A 22,577-nucleotide genomic window follows, 5' to 3' on the forward strand; every position below is an offset into this window, starting at 1 on the left:
AGAATCACTGTATTAAACCTTGGATAAAGTCAATTCAATCTTCAAATTTACTTGGTGAATTTTGTTTTTCAAACCTTAGACTAGTGTTACTATTCTGTTTTATTATTGTATAGACTACTGCCTTGAATATATTTATAATATTTTACTGGCTACCCTTTTTTTAAATCATTTAAAACAGTAACTATTATTTACTTCCAATTTCCTTGAACTTAACTCTGCCCACAGTCTATTTTAGATTAAAGCTATCTATTGAAACACACTGAATGGTGAAGAAATTTAGGTGCTGTGATTTTTTATTTCAACATGTTATCGTTTATCTCAAATGAGATCTTGTGTTTAATTTATAGATTCTAGGTACCAGCTTAGTCTAAAGATGGGAATACATTTCCAGATGTTAGCACATAGAAAAAACGAAAATCTTGTTCTTTTAAATCAGAATTGCTTCGCTCTTTCTTCCCACACTCTCATCCCTATAACTTTCTTGATTGTTAATACTTTGCTTCCTGGAGAACAGGATTTGCTTCCTGGAATACTGGACTAAAGCTTTAGGGACAGACTTGAGTAACAACTGATAATCTCTGAACCTGAATTGATTTCTTAGGGGCAAAAAGCTGACTGGCCAGCAAGCTTTGATATGTTTTGTGAAGTGAAGTGTGGACAGAGCTGAAGGGCTCCAGAAAACAGTTAAGGTTTTGGAGGCTCTGGAAGAGATTAGGACATGAACATAAGTCAGTCAGAAAGAACATTTGGGAATCGATCTAAGATGTATTATAGAGATATTACTAAGTATTACTGTGGTATAGGCAATCTAAACTGTCTTCTCTATTACCCATTAAATCTTCAGTTAAAAAAAATCTACATTATTTTGAGGAGGAAGCCTATTTTTTATGATGTGACATCTTGCTGAAAAGAATAACTAAATGTGTGTGGGCAGTAGCTGTCCACAAGCCTTACCAAGGTTGTGTACTGGTGATGTTATATTGAGAGGAGGGAGGCAGAAGGAGTAATGCTCTGCAGACCTTTCTGAAATACTGGTAAGGTTGACAGTGTGCACTGATCAGCACTTGATGTCTTTGGGGGGCTTTTGATCAGGTCTTTTGTCATATCCATTTTGCCTAGTTAAAGAGATTTACAAGAGATAGATTAATCTCATTCTCCAATAACTCTATGCTCTACTGAATAATCACAGTGCTTCTTCCTTTCAAAAAGCACTTTATAAATATTAATCCCCATATCATTCCCATAAATTCCACTTTTTAAATAAAAGGGAAAAGACAGCTGCTTCCCATTAGTTATCATATCAGAAAATTGATTGGACATTTTCTGAAGAGCTTGATTATGTATGAGGGAAAAATAATTTTTCCTCTATCCTTCTGAGTTCTTAGCTGAGGACACTGTAGTAAAAGATTAGCCAGAGAAAAACTCATAGAAGTTTATTAATGTGTATATGCATGTATCCATAGGAAATATCCAGGAAAAATGAGTCACTCCCCTAGGTGCCTTTAGAATTCAGGATTAAATACCATCTTAACAGGAAAAGCAGAAGAGGGATGTAGAAGCTCTTAGGGCACAGTAAATGGTTTTTTATAAAAGATGGAAAGACAAGTGGGCCCTTGGGAGAATACATAGGAGGTTTGACAGTTTGTGACAAAGTCTGTCTGGCTGTGGTGTCAGTTTTTAGTCTCCTCTCCTGTGATATAGTAATCTTCCCTGGTTGATGAAACTTCTTCCTGGGGAGGGGATTTGTGACAATTGAGTTCCTTTTGGAGGATTTGTCTTTAGACAGATAAGGGGTGTTAGAAAAATCCTCTCCCTGCATTTGTGGTTTTTCAACTACCTACAGCTCAAAATAATCAAAATACCAAAGTGGCATATTTTAGTGTGGAATGCCGTGAACTCCTACAGTGGTATTTTGGGGTGACACATTCTGCTACCCTTTAACTATAAATATAACTTCTATCTCTTGGGGTAGAGAGCCCCAAAGTTGAAAATGCTGAAAGCTCCAAGCCTTCAGTCTCTATAATGGGCTCCATTTGGCATATGGAATTGGATGAGTCACTATTTCTAGTCTTGCATGAGGCACTTGCCCAGTTATGTGATCCTAGAGATATCACCTTACTTCTCTCATCTTAGGGGAGAAAAAAATCTCTTCCTCTACCAATCTTACCAACTGAAGCCCTGTAAATTAGATTAACTAGAGAAAAACAGTAGAATTTCATGAACATGAACATGCACACATGGAAGCTCCCAGCAATGAGTCACCCCAATTAGGTGCTAGATACCCTGTTGGTTTTAAATACCAACAAAAGAAAAGAGTTTGGGGCTTTCTGGGTGGTAGTGGCAAGTTTGGGGAAAGTGACAGGAAAATTATGTTTAGTAAAAACCTGTTGTGCAGGGTTTTTTAACATTTTTTTTCTTGCTTTCCTTCTTTTGTTGCAAAGCACAGGCTCTAGGTGCATGAGATTCAGTAGTTGCAGCACATGGGCTTGGTAGTTGCAGCTCAAGGGCTCAGTATTTGTTGAGCATGGGCTTCGCTCCTCTGCAGCATACGGAATCTTCCAGGACCAGGGATCAAACCTGTGTCCCCTGCAATTGGCAAGGCAGATTCTTATCCATTGCACCACCAGGAAAATCCGGTTGTTCCAGTTTAAGTATGACCTGGGCTTCCCTTATGGCTTAGCTGGTAAAGAATGTGCCTGCAATGTGGGAGACCTGGGTTCAATCCCTGGGTTGGGAAGATCCCCTGGAGAGGGAAAGGTTACCCACTCCAGTATTCTGGCCTGGACAATTCCACAGACTGTATAGTCCATGTACTCGCAAAGAGTTGGACATGACTGAGCGACTTTCACTTTCACTTTTCTCCATTCATAAGAGTTGGTAAAAATCCTCTTCGTGTATGGGAGAGACATTTCTACAAATGGAAATCTTATTTACTAATCCTATGTATATTTCCTTTACAAAAGAAACTCTGTGCCCTAGTTTTAGAGCCTCTGCTGTGTCTGCTGGTTCTCTATGGCCTTTAGTTCAAAATAACCCATACTCCAAAGAGGCATATTTTGGGCGGCATATTCTGGTATCTCTCACTGCCCTTTTTCTGCAACAGAAACCTTCCTTTGTGTTCATTTTACTTAGGGAACTGGATGTAGAACTGTTAACTCAGAGACATATTATAATGAGACATTAAGGTGCATGCATGGGGAATTAGGAGCTTTCTCTAAATAACAGAGAGAGAGAAAGGGAAGTTCCCTGGAGAAAATTCAGGGAATTCCCTGGAGGAAGACAGAAACCAGAGAGTTTGCATTTTATTGGTAGAATGAAAAGCAGAAAAAAGAAGACTATGATGGTGAACCTCTAACAGTCTGGTTTTAAAGCTCAATTTTGCCCCCAATTAGCTGTGTGACCTTGGGCAAACTATTGCTCTTTCTGGACTTCAATTTCCTTATCTGTAAAATAGTAATAGTATTCATCTAATAGAGTCAAACATACAAAGTCCTTAATAAGTACTATATGAACCTCCCTTTACTATAAACTTTCCTCTTCTTGAGGCATGAACTAGATGAGGCCTGAGAGAACAAAATTTTGAAGGCAAATTTTAAACTTAGCTGAGAGGATAGCAAATAAGCCTTATATGTCTCTATTGTGTAGTTTTCAGTGGAGTATACATAATTCACTGATGTTTTTATGCATGCTTACTTTATTATGTTTGTTTTTAAAAAAAGAACATTTATAGTACTGGTGCTGAATATAGGTCCTATATTTCTACTGAAAATACCCACTGTGGAAGATAACTGCTTTATTATAGATAAATATGTAACAAAGTCCAAGAGATAACTACTGGGACTGCATTTCATGGACTGTCTTTCATTTCTTTAAAATTAAAAAAATAAATAAAATATAATATAAATATTATAGCAAACACCCTATTCCAACAACACAAGAGAAGACTCTACACATGGACATCACCAGATGGTCAACACCGCAATCAGATCAGATCAGATCAGTCGCTCAGTCATGTCCAACTCTTTGCGACCCCATGAATCGCAGCACGCCAGGCCTCCCTGTCCATCACCAACTCCCAGAGTTCACTCAGACTCACGTCCATCAAGTCAGTGATGCCATCCAGCCATCTCATTCTCTGTCGTCCCCTTCTCCTCTTGCCCCCAATCCCTCCCAGCATCAGAGTCTTTTCCAATGAGTCAACTCTTCGCATGAGGTGGCCAAACTACTGGAGTTTCAGCTTTAGAATCATTCCTTCCAAAGAAATCCCAGGGCTGATCTCCTTCAGAATGGACTGGTTGGATCTCCTTGCAGTCCAAGGGACTCTCAAGAGTCTTCTCCAACACCACAGTTCAAAAGCATCAATTCTTCGGCACTCAGCCTTCTTCACAGTCCAACTCTCACATCCATACATGACCACAGGAAAAAGCATAGCCTTGACTAGACAGACCTTTGTTGGCAAAGTAATGTCTCTGCTTTTGAACATGCTATCTAGGTTGGTCATAACTTTCCTTCCAAGGAGTAAGTGTCTTTTAATTTCATGGCTGCAGTCACCATCTGTAGTGATTTTGGAGCCCAGAAAAATAAAGTCTGACACTGTTTCCACTGTTTCCCCATCTATTTGCCATGAAGTGGTGGGACCGGATGCCATGATCTTCATTTTCTGAATGTTGAGCTTTATTGATTATACTCTTTGCAGCCAAAGATGGAGAAGCTCTATACAGTCAGCAAAAACAAGACCAGGAGCTGACTGTGGCTCAGATCATGAACTCCTTATTGCCAAATTTACACTGAAATTGAAGAAAGTAGGGAAAACCACTAGACCATTCAGGTATGACCTAAATCAAATCCCTTATGAACAGTGGAAGTGAGAAATAGATTTAAGGGACTAGATCTGAAAGAGTGCCTGATGAACTATGGATGGAGGTTTGTGAAATTGTACATGAGACAGAGATCAAGACCATCACCATGGAAAAGAAATGCAAAAAAGCAAAATGGCTGTCTGGGGAGGCCTTACAAATAGCTGTGAAAAGAAGAGAAGTGAAAAGCAAAGGAGAAAAGGAAAGATATAAGCATCTGAATGCAGAGTTCCAAAGAATAGCAAGGAGAAATAAGAAAGCTTTCCTCAGCAATCAATGCAAAGAAATAGAGGAAAACAACAGAATGGGAAAGACTAGAGATCTCTTCAAGAAAATCAGAGATACCAAGGGAACATTTCATGCAAAGATGGGCTCGATAAAGGACAGAAATGGTATGGACCTGACAGAAGGAGAAGATATTAAGAAGAGGTGGCAAGAATACACAGAAGAACTGTACAAAAAAGATCTTCACGACCCAGATAATCACGATGGTGTGATCACTCACCTAGAGCCAGACATCCTGGAATGCAAAGTCAAGTGGGCCTTAGAAAGCATCACTACGAACAAAGCTAGTGGAGGTGGTGGAATTCCAGTGGAGCTATTTCAAATCCTGAAAGATGATGCTGGGAAAGTGCTGCACTCAATATGCCAGCAAATTGGAAAACTCAGAAGTGGCTACAGGACTGGAAAAGGTCAGTTTTCTTTCCAATCCCAAAGAAAGGCAATGCCAAAGAATGTTCAAACTACCACACAAGTGCACTCATCTCACATGCTAGTAAAGTAACGCCCCAAATTCTCCAAGCCAGGCTTCAGCAATACGTGAACCATGAACTTCCAGATGTCCAAGCTGGTTTTAGAAAAGGCAGAGGAACCAGAAATCAAATTGCCAATATCCGCTGGATCATCAAAAAAGCAAGAGAGTTCCAGACAAACATCTATTTCTGCTTCATTAACTATGCCAAAGCCATTTACTGTGTGGATCACAATAAAATGTGGAAAATTCTGAAAGAGATGGGAATACCAGACCACCTGACCTGCCTCTTGAGAAACCTAATGCAGGTCAGGAAGCAAGTTACAACTGGACATGGAACAACAGACTGGTTCCAAATAGGAAAAGGAGTACGTCAAGGCTGTATATTGTCACCCTGCTTATATAACTTATATGCAGAGTACATCATGAGAAATGCTGGGCTGGAAGAAGCACAGCTGGAATCAAGATTGCCAGGAGAAATATCAATAACCTCAGATATGCTGATGACACCACCCTTATGGCAGAAAGTGAAGAGGAACTGAAGAGCCTCTTGATGAAAGTGAAAGAGGAGAGTGAAAAAGTTGGCCTAAAGCTCAACATCCAGAAAACTAAGATCATGGCATCTGGTCCCATCACTTCATGGGAAATAAATGGGGAAACAGTGGAAACAGTGTCAGACTTTATTTTTTTGAGCTCCAAAATCACTGCAGATGGTGATTGCAGACATGAAATTAAAAAATGCTTACTCTTTGGAAGGGAAGTTATGACCAATCTAGATAGCATATTGAAAAGTAGAGACATTACTTACCCAACAAACGTCTATCTAGTCAAGAGTATGGTTTTTCCAGTGGTCATGTATGGATGTGAGAGTTGGACTGTGAAGAAAGCTGAGTGCCGAAGAATTGATGCTTTTGAACTGTGGTGTTGGAGAAGACTCTTGAGAGTCCCTTGGACTGCAAGGAGATCCAACCAGTCCATTCTAAAGGAGATCTAAAGGAGTCCTAGGTGTTCATTGGAAGGATTGATGCTGAAGCTGAAACTCCAATACTTTGGCCACCTCATGAGAAGAGCTAACTCATTGGAAAAGACCCTGATGCTGGGAGGGATTGGAGGCAGGAGGACAAGGGAATGACAGAGGATAAGATGGCTGGATGGCATCACCGACTCAATGGACATAAGTTTGGGTAAACTCCAGGAGTTGGTGATGGACAGGGAGGCCTGGCATGCTGCGATTCATGGAGTCGCAAAGAGTCAGACATGACTGAGCAACTGAACTGAACTGACTAAACTGAATATAAATATATTTAATTTTAAAAGTCATAATTGGGTCTGAGACAATCATTCATATTAACCAAATTCATAGGAGATCAATTTAAGGGTTCGTAAAGGAAAGTACATCTGTCTGAAAAGTCTGTTGTGAGGCCCAAGATCACTTAGCAAATCACATTATAGATTGGAAACTAATGAATTGATTCAGAGTCCAGTATCAAAGATAAGGGAACTGAATGAGCAAAAGCAGTATTTTCAGGAAAATACAGCAATTTGCTTAATGAATTGCTTTGTAGGCTCAAGGAATACTTCTTTATTCAGAAATAGGACTTGTCATCAGAAGATCACCCTTCTCCCAGAACCACAGCAGAGACACAGAATGGATACATCTTTGATTCTCAAGACTCCAGGTTAGAGGAGAATAGGGTATGTTACCCAACGAATTGGTTCCCACTGCTTACCGCTTACAAAATCAGTTACATACTCACAAATGGTAGGAGGGAAAGGTGCCTTTGATCAGAATGCTGGCAATCTGAGGACATGGTGGAATCCACATTCCCCCCAAAACCACCTCCAGAGATTCCATATGGTCATGAAAGCTTTTTAAGAGAAACAGAGAAGTAATCTCAGTTAATCATTGAAATAGCGGTCAGAGTCATCACCATCCCCTTCTCTGTGCAGACTTGTGTACAGGCTTGTTGACTCCTTGTGATCTTCCTTTAGATGTTATCTTGTTCATACAGTTTGGTCGCAGAGTTTGTTCTGGCAATTACTTGAAGGGAAGCTAGGGAAGAGATCTGAACATTTGTTCCTCATTCTTCATTTCTGCTGATTTAATCTACAAAAAGAACCAACAAGTTAGGCAAGATATTGTGTGATTAAAAGATCTGAAAGGTGTGCTTGGGCCAGAGATGAATAGAAGAGCATGAGGGTGCCTGGTTTAAAAATGCATTACTATATAGCTACAGCTCTGCTGAAATGACAAGGAGAGGGGCCTTTTGGCTGAGGGCAGTTTCCGGTAAAGAGCTGCCTAAAGGGCGTGGAAGAGAATTTACTACAGGCAGGTAAAACCTGTGTTTGAATCCTGATTCAGCTACTCACTAGTTTTGTGAATGGGCAATTGAAAAAGCCCCTTGGGTTTTTAATGTATCAAATGGGGCAGGTATAGAAGGCACTTTATAGAGAGTGAATGAGACGATAAGTGTAGCACTTAGCACAGGGCAAGCTATGTATGTTCAAAAATGTTAGTTGCAACCGATCATACTCCTATTATGACGTATCCTTGTCCATACTAACATTAATTGTATCATGGCCTTCATTGTATCATTTACACTTTACTTCTCCATGTAGAATTTTGAAGACTCCCTGGTTCTTTAATTGGGCAGCATAAGTGGTATATTTACAGTTCATCTCAGCCATATAACTTCAAAGAGAGGAACTATCTCATCCATTTTCCTTTTCTTGTTCTTATGAGCTTTATACTATTTAAAATTTTAATCACACTCATTATCATGTCACTTTTTCAGAATGGCCTTCCCTTTTGTCATTCTTGAGTCTTTTGGCTCCAGGAAGACAAAATCATGATTTCCTTATGGCCATTTATATCCAGCACTTAGCACTGTGCCAGGCATATAGTATATATGTTTCCAAATGAAAAATATAGATGTATCATTCTTTCCTGATTATATAAATAGCCATCTTCTCCTACAAGTCCCATATTGAATTTTTTTATTTGGAAATCATTGAGGTTTGGAGGGGGCGCTTTTTTCTAGGAAGTCTAATTTGTGCTTTACTTGAAAACTTGAGTTCTAATCATTGCTTTGTTCAAGTTGTTCTCTATCTCATCCAGCATCTCTATTTCTTTGGAGGCCTATTCATATTGTTCCCTTTGTTTACCTCTTTCTAGTGTTAAGCCTGCTTAGATGTGATGCAACTTTTCTTCATTGGCCCCTTGAGACTATGGGGACTTTAGTGTGGCTGACACCTTAAGTGAGGAGGGTCATGAGAGGTGGAGGGGCCTGGAGGCTGGCACTGTAGCCACCAGAAGGTTGTCAGTCCTCTTTCAAGGCATCAGAATGAAACTTCTCTGCTAGTCTCTCTCCTACCTCAAGGTAGAGAGGATGATCCCATTATTCAGTTCCTCCTCCATTTCCTGGACCATAACTGGCTGATCCTCCCCTGGAAGGTCAAAGATCCTTAAAGCCCACACTTTCTAGGATCCCAAGATGGAGCACGCTGTGTTGATCTCAAGGCTCTCATTGGACCCATAGGGGAGAAGGCCTTGTAACAACCTCTAGTTGGCACCTCTGGACCCCAGTAGCTGCTAGGCTCAGGGTAATTGGGCAAGAAAGAGTCAGAGTGCAACTCCAATTTCACAGAGTGACATTTTTTGATCTCTTAACCAAATTCTAAATATTAACCATATTTTGCAACTTATGAATGCAAACCTCTCCAAAATTAATTATTCTTATTTATGTGGCTATCTTGAGAACCATGGAAAAGAAAACTATATAAGCTGGAAAAAGAGCATAAGAGAGAAACTTATTTGAAAATTGCCCTTTTATTTTCTCTGACTGGACACAAATGATTGCATCCTGGAGAGCTGGCTCTCAGTGCTCTTGAGAACAGCGGCTTCTCTTCAGTGTCTAAGTTAGTATTTAGCACATGTATGATGCAACTGAGAACTATAGAGACTTTGGTCATATTTACACAATTGACCAGTAGTTTTTAAAACCCGTTTTTAGCCTAAAAGGCTTTTGTTCAAACAACACTTAGTGGGAAATCTCAGTTAATGAAACAGAAGAACTATTCTGGCTGAAATGAGCATAAAGTACTCAGACCATTCCTGTTTAGGTATCTCTCTGGCCAGTGAGAGGGCTCCCCAGAAACCTTTTTATTCTGAGGGGGTCACAACATTGCAATAGACAAACAAGGCTCTTAAATGATTGTTACACTTATTTCAGCTACATTTACTTTCAATATCAATCTCACCAGCTGAACCACTGGATTCAATGAACTGCATCAGTTATTGAGATGGATAAGTAAACGAATGGGTCATTACTTTTATGAGCAGTCTAAGCTAGTCATTAAGTCAAAATGTTAAAAAGTCAGAAGATTGAATGTAAAGCTGGGCAATAACCTCAAAAGAAATTTAATCAATTATTATATATCTAATGTAGAAATTTTTGGAGAAATCTGATCAATTTTTAGAACTTAACTAACCAGATCCGTAATAAACTACAATTTTCCCACATGTATTCATTAATAAAGATGTAGATGGTGAGGAGATACTAAAATCAGTCATTAGTATTTATATGTTATGCTGTCTGTCCAGCACAGCTCTTAGCATTATGCTGGATACAAAGATGTATAAAACATGGCTCTTAGAGAGTTAAGCTTTATACATATATAAGCTTTTACAATGTACCTGGGAAGATAAAACCCACATATGTGAAATTATCTGGAAAGAATTAAGTGTTAAATTCTATGTAATTAATTTTTAAGTAGGTAATTTAATTATTTTAGGGCTATTCTTTGTAATTCAAGCACTATTAAGTAGATTTTCAATGTACATTCTTAGAATATACTCTGGAGTCAGTTAAGATTGAGTTCAATACATTATGATTTTATAGTAATATAGCTGTCTACCATGAAGTGTAAGATTTAGAGTAATAGCTTTGGGTTATTATTTAATCCACAGACGTCAACGTTCACATCAATCAAGAATTTTAGGCAAAAGTGATAGAGCAAAGCCAAATCATAGGCACCGTACCTGGAAGGTTTTATAGTCAACTCTTACCAAACCTTCAAAGAAAGAATAATTCCTACTGTAAGCAAATTCATAGAATAAAAAAACGGAGGTGTTGCTGAATTAATTTTATGAGACAAGAATGACACATACCAAAACCACTCCTGGTTAATAAAGCTTTTGGTGAACCTCACTTATGAAATGAGATGCTAATATACCAAGGTAAATAGTATTTAAGTAATTCTGCAAAATCACAACCAAGTAGAGATTACCCCCAGGAACCTGAGCTCATCCTTAGAAATTCTATTAATATAATGGGTTCTAGGTAAAGGTGATGGATTAAACAAATGAATTTACTTTTGTTATCTCCCCAAATCCCATTAAGATGACAGTGAAGAGGTATTTGAGCTTCCCAGGTGGCACTAGTGGTAAAGAACCCATCTGCCAATACAGGAGACATAAGAGATGAGGGTTGGATGCCTGGGTTGGGAAGATCCCCAGGAGGAGGTCACAGCAACCCACACCAGTATTCTTGCCTGGAGAATCTCATGGCTAGAGGAGCCGCCAGGCTGCAGACTATGGGGTCACACAGAGTCAGACACGACTGAAATGACTTAACATGATGCACCCAAAGAGGTGTTTTGATTTGCTTGCTTTATTGGGTTTTTCTTTCTTTCTTTAATATATATTTATTTCTTTAATGTATTTACTCAGATAAGAACTGAAGGGGAGATACAACAATAAAATTATGGAAATTGGGAAACAGGAAGACAGGCAGTAACTAACTGGAGAAAGATGAGCTTTAAGCAAACAGGAGAAAGCTGAGAGACAACCAGAGGTGTGTGTGTGTGTGTGTGTGTGTGTATAATAGAACGTCAAAAGCCTTGGCATTTGGGACACCAGGAACTTCTGAAGGTAGGGTGAAAATGAAACTAAGAACCAAAAGATTATTTACAACTCCACTTACGAAGAACCCTCCCCAGTCACGAAATCAGATTACTCCCTGACTTCCCAGCAAACTGGGCAGGAGACTGAAAGCTTACTCAGTGAAAGGAAAGAAGGTTTCTCACTGCAGTTGCCTCTCCTCTGGCGAAGCACAGGCTCAGGCAACAGACCCCGGTAGTTGTGGCTTGTGGGGTCTAGAGTGCTGGCTCTGTAATTATTGCCACGGACTTTGTTATTCCACAACACGTGGGATCTTCCCAGACCACGGATTGAACCTGTGTCCCTTGCATTGCAAAGCAGATTCTTAACCATGGGACTATCAGGGAAACCCTGAGAAGAAAATCTTTTATGCTTCTGGAATGGAGAGTGGGACCCAGGTAGAATACAAAGTCTCAGGACTCAGAGCAGCTTGGAGTTTTCCATGTCAACACTAGAATCCAGAAAATAATGGAACAAAACCTTCACAGTTCTGAGATAAAAGGTTTTCAGTCTTCAGTCAGGTTATCAATTGGTGCGAGAGTAGGATGTAGACATTTTTAGACATGTGTGTTTTAAAATATAAATTACCTCCCAAGCACCCTTTCTTAAGAAGTTATTGGAAAATGTGCTCTACCAAAGTGAGGGGACACAACAAGAAAAGGGAAGATGGAAAAGGAAATAGGATATCCAACCAAATAGACAAGCAAAGGGAATCCCCAGAGTGATGATGAAGAGAGATTCCAAGATGACAACTGAATCCCAGGCAAATAGAACACCCAGCAGAGACTGGGGTAAATCCAAGAGCTCCAGGAGACATCTCTTCAAGAAGACAGACTACCCGCTGTATCCAAATACATAGTGAGAGGAAACTAAACTTAAATCAGTGATAAGTACATAGAAACTAAGCAAATAAAATAGGTAATTATGAGCTCTGGGGAATAAATACCTGATTCTCTGGTGGAACTCTGATACAGATTTTGGTAATTATCATTCTTAAAGAGGAACAGAATCTTAAGAATACATTTCTTAAATTGGTTCAGAGTTTTCTTGCATTGGGCCTCTAATTTGATTAGATTTAAAATACTAAAGGGTATCTATTAGTAAAGAGGGCATTTGTCCTCCACAGTGTGAAGTGGCAATAAAGATATGCAAAATATCACCATTGACTGCTGCTGCTGCTGCTAAGTCGCGTCAGTCTTGTCCGACTCTCTGCAACCCCATAGACAGCAGCCCACCAGGCTCCTCCGTCCCTGGGATTCTCCAGGCAAGAATACTAGAGTGGGTTGAGGTTCTAAGTGACTATGTAGTTGATACCTTAGAACATTTTAGTCAAACTAAGGAGTATAATAAGATTCAGTGATTGCTCCTAAATGCACTAGAGAAAATGGTCAAAGAAAATGATGAGCTCAGGGCTTCAAATTCCCAGCTCAAGCTCAGCTTAAATGACCTAAAAATCTCTATGTCTGATCTGAAAAAAAAAAAAAAAAAATAAGTCTTATCTCCTATAGTTGCAAAGCTGAGATTTCTGAAAATAACCAGAGTTTCATCCTGAAAGTAGCTGAATTACAATGCAAACCAAATTCTCAACCTCACCCAGTGTTTTCCATTAAAGTAGAGCATTGATTGCTAAGGAATGGGATCCTGATCATTAGAATGAGGATATCTGGGAAGATCCCAATGAAGCTGGGGCCACAGAGCTTTTATGTTCTGCCAGTAGAAGCAGCCCTTCCACCCTTGCCTGTGGAGGTCAACCCTGCTTTGTCTGAAGAGCCCATACAGACCTCTCCTGAAGTAGTTGCCTTGCAAGCCAGTACTGATTCTGTACCAGACTTACCACTGCCACTCCCTCTGCCTCTAGACCTAAAAGCAGTCTCAAGTCCTGACAAGCCCTAAAGGATGAGATGTAAGTTTATCATGAGTTGTTTCTGCAAACAACAAAAGAAGTACATGAATTTTCCAATTTATAAGGACAGAAATCTGGGGAGTAGGTATTAAGGGTGTGGGTGAATGGGGTAGGACATATAAAGTTAGGTTAGGCCACATTTATTGATATGGGCTCCCTAAGCAAGAGATTCTGAAGTTTATAATTTAACTTGAGGGGTGAAAAAGGCTCTGGCAGATTGTTTGGTTGACTAATACTCTGACCAAAAGGTATGCTACCCTAAATTAAGTTAGAATGCCACACCTGCCTTGGTATGCTGTTGAGGAAGGAATTAAAAGGCTTAAGGATATAGAGATGTTAGAGTGGATTTGTCATGTAAGACCTCTCAGCCATATTTGAAGAGTCCAGAAGAACATTTTAATAATTCAGTAGATAGGATGGCCCATCTCTGCCTACCAGTCATCCCCTTTCCCCAGTCAATACTGTCATTACCCAACAAGGTCATGAATGCAGTAGGCGAGGGGTGGTATGGATGGAGATTTTAGATGGGCCCAGTAGCGTGGCCTTCAGTCTCCAAGGCTGACCTGATTACAGCCACTGCTGAGTACCCAAACTGCCCGCAGCAGAAACCAACACAGACTTCTCATTATAGCACCATTCTTCAGGAGATCAACCAGTTAACTGGTGGCACATTGATTACCTTGAACCACTTCCTTCATTGCAGAGGCAGCATTTTGGTCTTACTGCAGTAGAAACTTAGAGTGGATACAAATTTGCCTCCCTGCAGACAATGCTTTTTTCAAAACTATTATCCATGGACTTATATAATACCTTATCCACCATCATGGTATTCTACACAGTGTAGTTAGAAGTGATAACTAACTTCACAGTAAATAAAGTGTGATAATACAATCATATTATGGAATTCACTGAGCTTACCGTGTTCCCCATCATCATGAAGCAGCTGGCTTGATAGAATGATGGAATGAACTTTAGAAGACTCAGTTACAGGATCAGTTAGGTGGCAGTACCTTGCAGGACAGGAGCAAAAGCTCTTCAGAGAATTATACATGCTCTAAATAAACATCCAGTATAAGGTGCTATTTCTCTCATAGTCAAGATGCACCGGTTAAAGAATCAAATAGAGATAGGAGTGGCACCATTTACTACCAATCCCACTGATTCACTGGCAAAATTTTTGCTTCCTGTTCCTAAAACCATATGCTCTGCTGGTCACAAAATCTTAGTCTCAATGAGAGGAATGCTTCTACCAGGAAACTCAACAGTGATTTCATTGAACTAAAAGTTAAGACTGCCACTCAGTCACCTTAGGCTTCACATGCTTCTGAATCAACAGGAAAAGAAGGTTGTTACTATACTCACTGGGGCAATGGGGCAATTGATCCTGATTACCAAAGGGAAATTGGGCTGCTACCACAAAATAGAGGTAAGGAAGAATATGGCTAGAATACAGAAAATCCCTCAGGGGATCACTTGGTACTATCATGTCCTGTGATTAATGCCAATGGAAAATTACAACAACCCACTTCAGGAAGGACTTCTAATGGCCCAGAGCCTTCAGAAATAAACATTTAGGTTACCCAACCAGCCAAACACAACTACTTGAAATGCTTACTGAGGACAAAGGGGGATATGGAATGGGTAATAGAAAAAGATAGTTAAAAATATCAGCTAAAACCCTGTTACCACTATTGAAACAATTCCTGTAATAGTTGAGTATTTTTATAGGTAAATAGTTTTATTCCCTCTCTTATTCCCTATTATCTCATATAAAATATGCTAATACTAGTTAACTTTATATCATAATATTTAAGTTATAGAATATCAAGTAGAAAAGTGAAGTTTACTCAAGGATTTTGCATTCTCTTTTAAAAAAAAAAAACCATTTATTTGGCTTCATCGGGTCTTAACTGCGGTACACAGAATCTTCTTTGCCTCGTGTGGGCTCAGTAGTTGTGGCATATAGGCTTTCTTGTTGCAGCGTGCAGGCTTGGTTGCCTCAGGCATGTGGGATCTTAGTTTTCCTACCAGGGATCAAACTCGAGTTCCCTGCAAGATGGGTTCTTAACCAACCACCAGGAAGTCCCAGAGTTAGCATTTTTATCTAGGGAAATGGTTGGTGAATTTTAACGTGTATTCAGGTTAGGTGAATCATATTAAGCAGAGCTATGACCTTGTTATTGTTTCGGAGATTAAGTGTCATTTAAGGAGATGTGTGGAGAAGGCAATGGCAACCCACTCCAGTGTTCTTGCCTGGAGAATCCCAGGGACGGGGAAGCTGGGTGGGCTGCCGTCTATGGGGCTGCACAGAGTCGGACACGACTGAAGCGACTTAGCAGCAGCAGCAACAGCAAGGAGAAGTGTACGGGTGCCAAGTTGACAAAGGGTGGATCATATCAGTTTGTGTCAGCTTGCTTAGGCTATGTGTGCGTGCTAAGTTGCTTCAGTTGTGTACAACTCTTTGTGACCCTATGGACTGTAACCAGCCAGGCTTCTCTGTGCATGAGATTTCCCAAGCAAGAATACTGGAGTGGGTTGCTATGCCCTCCTCCAGGGGATCTTCCCAACCCAGAGATCAAACTCAAGTCTCCGGTGCAGGCAGATTCTTTACTGCTTGAGCCATCAGGGAAAGCCTGCCTAGCTTATAGTACCCAGTTATTCAATCAAATACCAATCAAGGTATTCCTGTAAAGGTATTTGGTAGATGTCATTAATATCAACAATCAGTTGACTTTAGGGAGATTATCTCCAATAATTTGGGTGGACCTAATCCCCACTGGCAGCTTCCCTGTGTGCATATGTGCTAAGTGCTTCAGTCCTGCCTGACTCTTTGCAACCCTATGGACTGTAGCCCACCAGGCTCCTTTCCTGAAGAAGAAGAAATTCTGTTTATGGACTGCAGTCTCAGCTTCCATCTAAGAGTTTTCAGCCTGCCTTTCCTAATAGCCTGCCTATACATCTGAACTTGCCTAGTAAGCTTCCCCAGTAGCTGACTAGCCAATATCATTTATATTATATGATAATATGCTATATTTTGTATATAATACATATAATAATAGAGAGAGAGGTTTATTGTAAAGCATAGGCTTATAAATAAGTATATAGGTATCTTTACACCTATCCATGTATCTATCTGCTACTGATGTTACTTCTCTGTTGGAATCCTGTTACAGTATCTTTTAAAGAGACTTTCTTTTTGAGATTAATCTAAAGCAAATGATCTGAGAGAATTTTTTGTTTGTTTTTTCTGTGAGTTTGCTTCATAATGTTGTAAAGAGGTAACAGTTTATTAAAATGCCGGGCCACTGTTTCAAAACAAAGCAGGGCTACCAGGAAAAGATAAGGGCTATTAAATCCCATTTTTTTCAGCTTCTTTTATTCCTGGGAAGCCAGGAAAACATCTTTGATTTATAGGCAAATTTCTTTTAAAACATCTCAAAATTATTTCTCTAATTCCTTGAAGAAACAGGTTTCTTTTATAGATGTCTTTTTATTTATGGCTGTGCTGGGTCTTCATTGCTGTGCCCAGGCCTTCTCTAGTTTCGGAGAGTAGGGGCTACTCTTTGTTGTGGTACACGGGCTTCTCACTGCAGTGGCTTCTCACGCTGTAGGGCACAGGCTCTAGGTGTGCGGGCCCAGAGGTTTCAGTTCACAGGCTTAGTTGTCCTGTGGCAAGTGGAATCTTCCCAGACCAGGGATCAAACCTGTGTCCCCTGCATTGGCAGGCAGATTTGTAACCATTGAACCACCAAGGAAGCCCTATAGATATTTTTTAAATATCAGGAATAACATAAAACCCCATGCCTATAGTCACTTGAAATCCTACTCTTCTTAAATTGTAAAAAAAAAAAAAGGCATGAAAGATTCTTTCAGGTTTCTCCAGTATACTCTCCACTGATAATCACTGTTTTTGTATGAATTCTTTAAAAATTTAATATGCTTATATATACACATACCATTTGTTAAATAAAATAAATTTAAAAACTATAAACATCTAACAGCCTTATCATGAATAATTTCCCCAGGTATATAAATATATACCTAACTCATTACTCTTTAGAAGTTAGTCATATCTATTGTAAGGATATACCATAAATTGGTTAACCATTTCCATATTGATAGATTCAACCTCTTTTATTCATCTTTGTATCACTGATCCCAAGCACAATATCCACTGCATAATGGGCTCAGAGAAAATGGAGGAAGAGCAATGAATGTGTGTCTGTTTTCTGACAGCAGTGATCTTGTGCTGGAGAGTATAAAACTGAACAAACAAGTCCCGTCCCAAACTGTGCAGTGTTGCTGCAAAATTACTCTAACTCAGCTCTTCCACCATGACTATGACCTCCAACTTCACAAAAGCCTTGGAGAAATTAACTCTGTCTCAAAACGATCACACATTTTTTCCCCTTTACTATTGAAACATAACTCCCTCTCAAACACAACACAGCAGGAAATATTAAATTAATGTAATACAAAAACAAGGATCGAGTTATGACGATTTCACATGGCAGACTCTGAAACGACCAACAGTGGAAGAGGGTCTGTATGAACTTTACTTTCATACATTGCCCTTTTTGAATAAAATTAAAAGACACTTACTCCTTGGAAGGAAAGTTATGACCAACTTAGACAGCAAATTCAAAAGCAGAGACATTACTTTGCCAATAAAGGTCCGTCTAGTCAAGGCTATGGTTTTTCCTATGGTCATGTATGGATGTGAAAGTTGGACTGTGAAGAAGGCTGAGCACCAAAGAATTGATGCTTTTGAACTGTGGTGTTGGATAAGACTCTTGAGAGTCCCTTGGACTGCAAGGAGATCCAACCAGTCCATTCTAAAGAAGATCAGCCCTGGTGTTCTTTGGAAGGAATGGTGCTAAAGCTGAAACTCCAGTAGTTTGGCCACCTCATGCGAAGAGTTGACTCATTGGAAAAGACTCTGATGCTGGGAGGGATTGGGGGCAGGAGGAGAAGGGGATGACAGAGGATGAGATGGCTGGATGGCATCACTGACTCGATGGATCTGAGTCTGAGTGAACTCTGGGAGTTGGTGATGGACAGGGAGGCCTGGCGTGCTGCAATTCATGGGGTCGCAAAGAGTCGGACACGACTGAGCGACTGATCTGAACTGAACTGAATGTCCCTTATTTCTCATTCAAAAAGCAAGTAAGAAAGACAGCCATGCTTTCTTTTAAAACCTTTTTGAAAAAGGAAATACTGCTACCATGGTACTTTTATTAATTTAGCCAGTGCTGTGTGTTTCCCCTGGGCTAGGATCCTCTGTGCAGAACTTCTAACCTTCCCTGACTGTTGGATCAAACTGAAGAGCCTGAAAACACACTTATGCCTGGTTCCACTCCTCGGAGATTCTGTCAATTTACTTGTCATGGGGCATGTCCTGAGCCCTGGACATTTTTAAAAGTCCCCAGAAGTACATTCAAAGTCGAGAGGCAATCTTCTACAAAAGGAGAAGCCACAGTGGTGCCACAGGATTCTCTATCCCATCACTAGTACAAGAAAAGGAAGGGAGAAGGTAGATGGAGTTTCAGACTAAGAGGACTGTAGAGGCATGAGGGAGAAGAAAAATAAATGTGCATCGCATGGGGGAGCAGGGTGAAACAACACAGGCACACTCACAGCACAGCTTCCCAGCAATCCTGGCCTGCGGCTCTCAGATGGAGAGACTGACTGAACTTGAGGACAATCTTTTCTCCTTCTCCCTCTCTCTGGAGAATGAAAATGAGATATCTTTATTATCTGAGTTCAGTTCAGTTCAGTCGCTCAGTCATGTCCGACTCTTTGCGACCCCATGAATCGCAGCACGCCAGGCCTCCCTGTCCATCACCAACTTCCAGAGTTCACTCCGACTCACATCCATCGAGTCAGTGATGCCATCCAGCCATCTCATCCTCTGTCATCCCCTTCTCCTCCTGCCCCCAATCCCTCCCAGCATCAGAGTCTTTTCCAATGAGTCGACTCTTCGCATGAGGTGGCCAAAGTACTGGAGTTTCAGCCTTAGCATCATTCCTTCCAAAGAAATCCCAGGGCTGATCTTCTTTAGAATGGACTGGTTGGATCTCCTTGCAGTCCAAGGGACTCTCAAGAGTCTTCTCCAACACCACACTTCAAAAGCATCAATTCTTCGGTGCTCAGCCTTTTTCACAGTCCAACTCTCACATCCATACATGACCACTGGAAAAACCATAGCCTTGACTAGACAGACCTTTGTTGGCAAGGCTCCTATAATAAGATTCCATTGACCAGAAGGCTTCAACGATGGAAATGTAAGTTTTATAGTTCTGGAGACACGTCCAAGAGCAGGGCATACTGGCAAATTCAGTGTCTAGGGAGAGGTTCTTGTGTTCTCACATGACTGTGAGTGAGTTCCGGTCTCTTTTTCTTCTTAAAAAGGCACTCTAAGCCAACCATGGAGGCCACACCCTTAGGAAAGTGAAAAATGGAAGTGTTAGTCATCAGTCATGTCTGACTCTTTGAGGATCAATGGACTGTAGCCCACCAGGCTCCTCTGTCCATGGGATTCTCCAGGAAAGAAGACTGGAGTGAGTTGCCATGCTCTCCTCAAGGGGATCTTCCTGACCCAGGGATCTAACCTGAGTCTCCCACAGTGCAGGCTGATTCTTTACCCTCTCAGCCACCAGGGAAGCCCTGGGTACTGGCAAGTTCAGTGTCTATGGAGAGCTGTCTTCCTTATTTCAGACAGCCATCTTCTTGTATTCTCACAGAGTGAGAGTAAGCTCTAGTCTCTTTCTCTTCTTAAAAAGGCACTCTAAGCCAGTCATAAACTTCATCTAAACCTACACCTCCTGATATCATTGCATTGGTGGTTAGGGTATCACTGTATGAATGGGGGAGACAGACAAACCTGCAGTCCATACTGATTATAAACATTGTGACCATCCTAGAGGTCTGCCATTCAGATCTTCCTTCAAGATAGAAACTGCTTGTAAGAGTTGGAGTTTGATGATTCCCACTAGTTAATGTTGGGGTCCCTAGCAGTGGGGATCCCCCACTCTGAGACTATGGTCCTCCTAGGCTGCTTGTAGCTAATGACACAGCAGAGGTACCAAAACCAGCCCATAACAGGACTATGCTAATGGGCAATATTTGTTCTGGGACTCCCAGAGACCTTCTGAGAGCTATGGTAAAGTCTGAGCTTTTTAATGCCTAATCCTCCTTCCTTTCCCTTCTTCTCTCACAGGACTCAGATGGTTATCACTGTCTTTGCTTCCTCCTGCTCCTTCACCCCTTCAGCTTTTATAAGCATTTCCTCCAGCAAATGTCTTGCACCCTTAATACTTTGTTGGCATCTGCTTCTCAGAGGACCCACCCAAACTGACACAAGATGAGACCTCAAAGAGGATCTGTGTGCTGTGTGCTAAGTTGCTGACTGTTTGCGCCCCCATTGACTGTATCCTGCCAGGCTCCTCTGTCCATAGGATTCTCCAGGCAAGAATATGAGAGTGGGTTGCCATGCCCTCTAGGCTCATTAAATACTTCTTAACTTGAAAATCTGAGATTTCAGATGATTTTCTGAATGTCACAAGGCTCCTACTCGGTAGACAAGGATTAGGATAGGTTTTACAACCCACAATCAAATGCTTTTGCTACTAAAATAGGAGATTCAAAGTAAAGGTGCTGAAAGTAATAAAAATAAAATTGCAACAATTAATACTAAGAACATTGAAAGATTCACAGGATAGTCTAACAAGGAATGCTCACAAAATAGAAAAGGCAAAGCAAACACAGAGGCAGGAGCTGGAAAGCAAAGAAAAACATTAGGAACACCCACAACATCCAAGCACAGTTTCAGGTTCTCTCTCAGTCGCACAGATATTCCTCATTTCCAAAACGCAAGCCACCAGAGTATGTGAGGTGTCTTATCTCAGAGAATACAGTGGGTTAAACAGTACCTCCTCATCCCTCCTCCACTCAACAATTCATGCCCACCTGGAATCTCTGAATGTCACCTTATTTGGAAGTAGGGTCTTTGCAGATGCAATTAAAGGTAAAGATTGAGATATGATCATACTGGGTTAGCGTGTATGCTAAGTTGCTTTAGTTGTGTTCGACTCTTTACAACCCTATGGACTGTAGCCTGCTAGGTTCCTCTGTCCATGGGATTCTCCAGGCAAGAATACTGGAGTGGATTGCCATGCCCACGTCCACGGGGATCCTTCCGACCCAGGGATCAAACCTGCGTCTCTTATGTCTACTGCATTGGCGCTACCACTAGCGCCACCTGGGAAGCCCATACTGGGTTAGAGTGGGCCCTAAATCCAATTAAAATGTCTTTATAGGAGACAGGAAAAGACAGAGGAAAATAGGCTGGAGTGATGATGCATATACGAGTCAAGGAATGCCAGGAACCACCAGAAGCTGGAAGAGGAAAGGAAGAAGTCTCCCCATGAGCTTTTTGGAAAGGGTGTGGCCCTGCCAGGACCTTGATTTTGAACTTCAGAATTGTGAGTGAAGAAATTTCTGTTGCTCTAAGCCAGCAAGTTTGTGATAATTTGTTGTAGAAGCCCTGCTGCTGCTGCTGCTAAGTCGCTTCAGTCGTGTCCGATTCTATGCGATCCCATAGATGGCAGCCCACCAGGCTTCCCCGTCCCTGGGATTCTCCAGGCAAGAACACTGGAGTGGGTTGCCATTTCCTTCTCCAATGAATGAAAGTGAAAAGTGAAAGTGAAGTCGTTCAATCATGTCCGACTCTAAGGACCCCATGGACTGCAGCCTACCAGGCTCCTCCGTCCATGAGATTTTCCAGGCAAAAGTACTGGAGTAGGGTGCTATTGCCTTCTCCAATAGAAGCCCTAGGAAATTAATATGCTAAGGCACAAGTTTACTAAGGGGTCACTGAGCCAAAAGCAGACTGTGTGACCAAATATAAAAAGGAAAGACTCTCAGAGTATATCTTGTCAGCAAACAAGATAGAGAAACTGGTACAGGATACCCCAGGAGAGTTTTGGACTTTAAGACATTCCATTACACACCATTAGGTAGCATATTCCGCTCCCATGCTGATCAAGAGTGAGTACCATGGTTCCATGTGGCCTGAGAGAGAAGCACAGAGCTCCCACAGAACAGCTGCATGCTAAACTGTCCTTA

At 40.9% G+C, this 22,577-nt stretch overlaps 1 protein-coding gene across 1 annotated transcript in view; it reads right to left on the bottom strand.

The window, feature by feature from the left end:
• Nucleotides 1-7,329: 7,329 nt before the first annotated feature.
• Nucleotides 7,330-22,577, bottom strand: part of ARL6IP6 (ADP ribosylation factor like GTPase 6 interacting protein 6) — a 68,839-nt gene continuing 53,591 nt past the window's right edge. Inside the window, exon 4 of the mRNA XM_044935317.2 lies at nt 7,330-7,714. Coding sequence (XP_044791252.1) covers nt 7,696-7,714 — 19 coding nt within the window. The 3' untranslated portion in view covers nt 7,330-7,695. The remainder of the gene's footprint in view (nt 7,715-22,577) is intronic.

The sequence above is a fragment of the Bubalus bubalis genome, chromosome 2, assembly GCF_019923935.1.
Source record: "Bubalus bubalis isolate 160015118507 breed Murrah chromosome 2, NDDB_SH_1, whole genome shotgun sequence".
In the NCBI taxonomy this organism is placed as follows: Eukaryota; Metazoa; Chordata; class Mammalia; order Artiodactyla; family Bovidae; genus Bubalus; species Bubalus bubalis.